Raw genomic sequence first — 7,790 nt, 5'->3', positions numbered from 1 at the left:
CATCTTATTTTCATTCTTCGGTGTGAGAATTGTTATGAAACTATTACCAGTATTCCGCCTTTCTGACATCATACTCATCACATCCTTCCTTATCTGATCCAGAAGAGAATTTGCAGAGAGCTTCTTGTGTACCTTCATCCAACTATTGAAGGATTCAGAAAGAGTAGAAGATGTCCTACCATACCTACAACCCTGGAAAAAGGCATTTGACCACTTCTTTGGAGGGATATCTTCAATATAGTCGGCAACCCAACCACAACCAAGACCCCTAATAGTAGCGATGACAGTTTGGAAACCTTCAGGACTAAGAGCATACGCAGCAGCTTGAAATGAATCAATAACGGCACCATACCTTTCGTCAGATGCATTAATAGGTAAGTTCATCTTAAGATGATAATAGCAGAAACTATGGAAGGCTCTAGGAAAGTAAAATGAAATCGCTCTCTTTAATCCTTCTGCATGATCAGATCAAAATATGATTGGCCTTTGATCATGATCAAGAACATTAATCAAATTCCTCATGAACCATTACCAGTTATCATTATCTTCACCAGGTACCAGGGCCATGGCTAGTGGGAAGAATCCTGCACAGAAAAAAAGATAAAATCAAGCCAGCGTCTACATGAAGTATGTGCAACTAAAAAAATGCATAATAGCTCATGCATCTAAACTAAATGATGCATAAGACATTGTGCAGCTAAAACAAAAAATGTATAATGTCTTATGCATCTAAACATAAATGATGCATAACAAGAAAAGTGAAAACAAATAATGCGTAATGTCTTATGCATCTAAACTAAATGATGCATAAGACCTTATGTATGTGCATAAAAAGGATGCATAAAATCAATAAGTGAAAACCATAATGCATAAGACATTATGCAGCTAAAAAAAAAATGTATAATGTCTTATGCATCTAAAACAAAAATGATGCATAACCAGAAAAGTGAAAAGAATAATGCATAAGACATTATGAAGAAAAAATAAATAATGCATGAGACATTATGCACATATATAAAAGGGATGCATTATCAGAAAAATTACCATTTTCAGCATTGATAGCGGTTGCAGCCATGAGGCATCCTCTATATGTCCCTGTAAGAAAGGTAGCATTGACATAAACCATGGGGCGAAGGTAACGGTAACCATGGATGCATGCCTCGAAAGCAATAAAAAGACGCACAAACTTGTTTGAAGGTGCCTCATCTTCTAATTCAGCTGAACTATCCTTGTTCGCTTCAGGTTCATTCGTTTGAACTTGAAAATCAATCCAACTCCCAGGATTTGTGCTGCGAATGGAATCTACATACGATTGACAGATGCGAATACGACATGGCTTAATCACTAAATATATCCTCATACACTTTCTCTCTTCCGTTGTAAGCTTGGTGGTATTTCACATTGATCTCGTAGCTAGTTTTGAAAAACTTCGCCAAATCAGATGCTTTGAAACTTGGATCACTTCGGATTTCATCCTTGATCAGACTAGAAACAAATTTACTGCTGAGCCTGTGGAAAATCCTTTCAGTTCCAACACCACAGGTATGACTGCTCTCATATTTCTTAACCTTAAGCATCATGTTTTCAACATCAACAGCATAAACCTTATACTCCCAATGGAAATTTTCTTTTGAGCATTTTGCATAGAACCTCCTAGGTTCATTCTTCTTATATACAAGAACACGCCCAAATTTTAACTCGTATTTCTTCACTACGATATGTACCTCTGCTACACCTTCAAAAAACACTTTACCAACTTCACCAAGTAATTTATCCCAACCTTCAGTCCTAAGAACCTTGTTAACAGGCACATAACCATCTTCAAGGAAATTCACCATAGCTTGTTCGGGTTCAGGTTCTATTACACGACTACTTGAAGCTCTACTACGACTTCTGGAAAATTACAGCCAACTTCGACAAGTAAATCAAAGCTCTTCTGACCTTTACAGTGGCAAAGAGATACAAAACACTGAAGAAGAATATCAGAATCAACTCGCACAAACTTGCTTCCATCATTAAAGGAAAATCTGACATGATGTGGTAATAAACGAGTCCACTTCTGGCAAACGGCTGTCTTCAAAGACTCCAAAGTTGTGTTGGCATCATCATTATGTGCTAAGAATTCACTGAAGTAGTGAATTACAGCTAGTGCACTACCAACAGGAATTTTCACCCTGCAAAACACAAAGATAAAAAACCAACCATATCTATCCTGCATATTTCTTCACAAAAATTCTTACTCAAAATTAAAAGATCAAATCAACAACAGCAAACAATCTACATTAACCATAATCAGATGATAAATCAACAGGATATCAAAATCAATAACAGATAACAGATCAAAAATAAGAATGAAAAAACAAATCAAATAAAAAATCCAACAGAACAGAAGCAAAACCTAGTAAATTGGTATGTCAACATCGGAACATGAAATCGAAACAAAAAAATTGAATCGAAAAGATCTACATTGATGTTAACAAATTCAAAACCTAGAAAATAAACAAAAATTCAAAAACAAGCTTAAAAGATCTAAAAAACGATTCAAAAAACTAAATTAAGATTCGAAAACCTAAAATAATAGATCCTAATCTTACAGAAACTAAAACATAGAATCGAATCAAGATTAAACAAAAATCAGAATCAAGATTGGAATAAAAATGAACGAACCTGAAGCTTTGTTGAGTAAATTGAATCTCGGTAATCAAGGACAAGTGACGCTAAAGCTTGTTGAGTAAATTGAATATCGGTAATCAAGGACAATTCTCGATAAGCAATCTCTCGATCAGAACAAGTGACGCTAAAGCTTGAATTATCTTTTCTGAGTAAATCGAATATCTCAATCAGCTCCTTCTCAGCTATCGATAGTTCAATCTCTCAGCTCTCACTATCGATCGTATTCCATCTCCTTCTCAATCTCTCAGAAACTGAATCTCTGAATCTAAATCTGTGCGCCTAAATCTCTAAAATTGAAACTGAAACTGAGGCTAAACTGGGAAATAAAAAAGAAAATAAACGAATTTTGAAAACTCTGGCCTACGAATAATTTGTTGGCCGCTTTTGGGTGCGCCTGTGAGATTTTGTGGAGATGGATTTCACAGTAGAGAAATGTGTAAAATTGGGTCTCCCTGTAGTTTTCACGTTAGATTATTGACCCTCTCTCTTAAAAGTTAAAACGGTGTAGCGGTGGGCTAAGCCCAGCAGAGATTAGATGTTCAGCCTCCCAAGTATTTTTATAATTTTTCATTAATTTAAAACTCTTTAAACTGATTTTTAATGACATTCTGCCTCTTAACGTGCTCTCTTGTTCGTTTTTGGTAGTGAATGGGTGCCTTTGCTCTCAAGTGTAATATTAAGCAGCCATTCGCATTAATAAATTTGATTAAAAATTTCATTCAAGTTTGCAAGCCTTCTCATGTTCCAAAATCGAAAGTACAGGTACAGGGATAATCTTCTAGCTAGCAAGTATTTCAGGGTTTGAATGCATCCGTAACCATTATAGCATGTGGAACAAGCAACCAGATTGACACCATTAGTCATGGTATCATGGAACCAGCAATCTGTGAATACAACACGTATCTTCAACAAAAGGACCAAGAACAAAGCAACCACAAAATCTATTAAAATATATTGATACATCAACTTGTACATAGATAGAAATTTCAGCACCCATGGACGCGAAAAGTACATCAAATCTCAAACCTAATTAAGCCATAGTAACTTTGATAATCTTGGTTTGCTTTGGCCGATTCAACTTCTTGACACTAACAAGTAGCAATCTATGCATAAAAACAGCCGAGATATCATCGGTATCTACATTCTTAGGGAGATCAAACTTCTTGCTTTGCCAGTTAAGAGGTGAATTTTGAAGCAGATTCTGATAACTGATCACAAGAGTATTATCGTCCTCCACATCTACTTTGATTTCCTCGCCTATATCAACCATTAAATCCGAAAAATCAAGGTTGAACACGTATGAGTTGCCCATCTCTAGTACTCTTGATGCATCTTCATTTGCCATCTATGGCGTAAGAATTTACTTATTATGATGAAATCAATTATACATGTGAGACTATTTATAAGAAGTGATTAAATTTGATCCATTGACGTTGTAATAAAATGGTACGAATTCTTCGTGTACGTTTCTTGAGAACCGAACCATCTTCTTTTAATGACTTGAGGAACATTTAAGATTAGCAAATTCTCAAGAAAATTGACTACTCCAATACTGCAGAATTAACTTCTTACTCAAAAACAAAGACTAGACAACTTTAGAGCTTCTTCCTCACCTCCCGGAATTCACACATGCTTAAACCAAAAGGCTATGTGCCCTAATTGTGTTTATAGGTTTAAATATTACTAGAATCTGCTCAGAAATAGAAATCTTAACAGAGAAAACATCTAGAAGCAATACTTATCAATCGAAACATTGATTTTATCAAAATAATAGTCGAAGGTTGCATTATGCATATCTAATACAAAGCTGGCAGGCTCTAACAACCCGATTTTGTCTTGTATTTAAGAGCTTGCAGCCGTTCACAAATGGCCCATTAGCTCAGTTGGTTAGAGCGTCGTGCTAATAACGCGAAGGTCGCAGGTTCGAGACCTGCATGGGCCATAAATTTTTTCTAATTTGTTTTTTTGTTTTGCTGCTTGTTCAATCTAGAGCCTAGAAAACAAAAGCTTCTGCCGGCTTGTTTCAATTTTGCTACCTTTTTTCTTCTTCATTAAACTTCTATATTGCAAAATAGTGAAAGAACAATTTTAGCAGCAACTTTAGACATTCCATTCATTAACAGTTCAGCAGCAACTTACAAAATACTAAAGACCCACATATAACTATTGATCTGATAAGTAAGACTTGCCTCCTCCATAAGGCATAGTCGGAATGACTAAGCAATTTTATATAATCGTATAAGCAAGATGAAGAGATTACTGGTGTATCTTGCTAGGTTCTCTCATAGGCCATTTGTGCACATCAATAAGCAAGATGAAGAGATTACTGGTGTACCTTAGAAACAAGTAAGAATTTTCCTAAAATCATCGCTGAGAAAGACTCCTCCAAAACACCCAGAGACACAAGGTATTTTTTTGTTGAGATAAGCTTATAATTCTACGAAGTTACTGAAGGGTTTCGATGGGTTCATACTTCACCGATTAAAAGAACGAAAAATGGGTCATTTGTCCAAATATTTTTAAATCACGGTTCAAATGGACGAGTAAAAAATAGTTTGGGTGAAATGGCCAAAATAAATAAATATGAAGGATAGCTTAAATTTAAAAAATCGCAAGGATGAAACTGGATACATCCTGTGCAAATTAAAAATAAGAAAAAATATTTGAAAATGGGCACGATGAAACTGGTTACATCGTGCCTATTTTTACATTTTTGTCCATTTAAACAGTATCAAAATCTAACTGTCCATTTCACCCAGGAATTGTTGATTTTGGTCTTTTTAACCAATTTTGTGTTAAAAGAAATTAAAAATGCACAAAGTAACGACTTGGCGAATATTAACATGTTGCTGAAATGGCGCTTAAAATTAATTCACATTCAGATAAACCGAAAAACAACTATTAAAATTGAAGTAACAACGATATTCTAAAGCAATAATGCAAAACCAACTTAAACATTTGTAGCAATACCATCCATTTAGCTCCGTTGAGTTTTTGATAAATCCATGATCTCCCAATTAAATTCTTGTAATGTTGATGAATTTGTTGCTTATCTTCGGACGCTTCACCTTGTTAACACTAACAATGACGGAACCATTAACAGAAGCAGCAGAGATGGCATCAGTATCTGCATCTCTAGGGAGCTTAAACCTCTCCCTAAACTGTCTACGAGAAGAGCGACTGATATTCTTAATCCAGCCATCAATACAAAACACTTCAGTATCATTCTCTACATTAAAAGATACTGTTTCAGCTTTGACAGCGTGATTTGATTCATCTATGATGAATAGGTAGGAATTAGCCATTTCAATAGGATCCTTTGCCATGGTAAAACAGTACTACTGATATGAAACGAAATAAAAAAAAGAAACTCAAATTTGAGAGATAAAATGGTGGTATATATGTGTAAGTCTATTTATAAGAAAATTCACTATGGATTTGTGATTCTGTTCGGTGCTTGGAAACTGAACAGACGCCTAATTAAACCTAGGTACTGAGTATCGTACGTGAATTAGCCTTTTCGATTTCCTCTTTGAGTAATTATTGATGGGATGCATTCAATGGATTCATTTAATTAAAAACGAGAAAAATAAGTTGTACTGTATCACTATGCTGTTAAAAACGTATGTGGGTAAATATTGCGGTAATGTGGTTAATTAAGAACTATTGCATGCCAGTGTGACAGTCTACTAGTGCTCTACTAAAAGGTTTATCCCCTTAACTTAGAGGGAGAGGGATGAAATAAGCATTTCAAGTAAAATACTAGTGCAGGCCAGTGAGAAAGTCCTACATACAAATAGAGAGTGGGTCGAAAATTTCAGTTTTAAGATGAGCCTAGTTGGTATAGAGTATTTAGAAAACACTTTATGGATTTTAATAAGTTAACAGTGCTTTGCTGATTCTATTATTACCACAATATTCTAGTACTCCGGGTAACAAAAAACAAAATAGTGAGGAATATTTGATTCGAAAAGGCCTTGTACAGAAGGAATGTTGGAGCATGATGAGTTTCCCATTTTGGTATGTCTCCCTTTAATTAATCAATTATCTCTCTTTCCTTTTATGGATAATTTTCCGAAAGGTCGTTTACCTTTATAGACACAAGAAAGGGACAACCAACCAATAGAGGTTAGATCTATATAAATAATGGCACAAGGAATATAATTTTCATAGCAAACTCAAAAACATTTCGTTCAAGCAGAACCAAACCTCAAACAAAGAAAGCCATAGCTGCAGCTAAGTTTAGTATTAAACCTACATCATCATTCTTCCTAGCTCAGTGTTTAACTGTGATCCTGTTTTTTACCTTGTCATGCTTTTCTGCTGATCCCGACCCGCTACAAGACTTTTGTGTAGCTGACTTGAAATCCACCACAACTGTTGTGAATGGCTTTCCTTGCAAGCCTGTGTCTGAAGTTACATCAAATGATTTCTTTTACAGTGGCTTGATGAATGGATCGAGCACTGCGAATCCCTTGGCCATTGGAATTAGTCCCGCTGATGTTAACAACTTCCCTGGGGTAAACACCCTTGGACTTGCGGCAGCACGAGTTGACTTCGCAGCTGGTGGGTATATTCCACTTCATTCACACCCTCGAGCAAGTGAAGTTATTTACATCATTAGCGGGGAAATCCATGTTGGGTTTACGAATGTTTTCTACTCAAAGGTTATGAAATCTGGGGAGTTGTCGGTTATTCCCAGGGGACTTGTTCACTCTGTATCGAACGCTGGACAGGGAAAGGCTGTGATGATAGCTACTTTCAATAGTCAGCATCCCGGATTTGCACAAATTCCTAGTTATCTCTTTGGTTCTAAGCCAACACAATTCCTAATGATATTTTGGCTAAGAACTTCCAAGCTGGTGAAAACGTCATCGCCAACATAAAGTCTAAGTTTGGTAATTAATCAAAATAGCAAAAAATCTAGTGAATGCTCTCACTCGTTCTTTGGCAACTGTAACTTGGTAAGATTGGTCGTGTGCGTGTCTCGAGTTTGTCGTGCCTTCTAGGTTTCATTCGATGAGTCAATAATAAAGCAGACGATGAGCAGGATATATTATGTAATCACGAATGGTGGCAACAACCACCTTCTGTACTGGGATCCGTCCTGCCTATGA

General features: G+C 35.9%; 3 protein-coding genes and 1 non-coding gene across 4 annotated transcripts; 2 read left to right on the top strand and 2 right to left on the bottom strand.

Annotated features, from left to right (window-relative positions):
• Positions 1-3,703: 3,703 nt before the first annotated feature.
• On the bottom strand, positions 3,704-4,018 carry LOC113328097 (17.6 kDa class II heat shock protein-like). Its single transcript, XM_026575189.1, has one exon. It carries the CDS (start codon positions 4,016-4,018, stop codon positions 3,704-3,706), a length of 315 nt encoding a protein of 104 aa, XP_026430974.1.
• Positions 4,019-4,541: 523 nt separating this feature from the next.
• Positions 4,542-4,615, top strand: TRNAI-AAU. The gene has a single exon. It is a non-coding gene; the product is annotated as a tRNA-Ile (tRNA).
• A 1,075-nt stretch (positions 4,616-5,690) lies between these two features.
• On the bottom strand, positions 5,691-5,999 carry LOC113328096 (17.3 kDa class II heat shock protein-like). The gene has a single exon (XM_026575188.1). The coding sequence runs from the start codon at positions 5,997-5,999 to the stop codon at positions 5,691-5,693; it is 309 nt and encodes a 102-aa protein (XP_026430973.1).
• A 1,122-nt stretch (positions 6,000-7,121) lies between these two features.
• LOC113328095 (germin-like protein subfamily T member 2) lies at positions 7,122-7,559 on the top strand. The gene has a single exon (XM_026575187.1). The coding sequence runs from the start codon at positions 7,122-7,124 to the stop codon at positions 7,557-7,559; it is 438 nt and encodes a 145-aa protein (XP_026430972.1).
• The last annotated feature ends 231 nt before the right edge of the window (positions 7,560-7,790 follow it).

The sequence above is a fragment of the Papaver somniferum genome, unplaced genomic scaffold, assembly GCF_003573695.1.
Source record: "Papaver somniferum cultivar HN1 unplaced genomic scaffold, ASM357369v1 unplaced-scaffold_107, whole genome shotgun sequence".
Taxonomy (NCBI): domain Eukaryota; kingdom Viridiplantae; phylum Streptophyta; class Magnoliopsida; order Ranunculales; family Papaveraceae; genus Papaver; species Papaver somniferum.
This window is presented reverse-complemented; position numbering and strand designations above follow the sequence as displayed.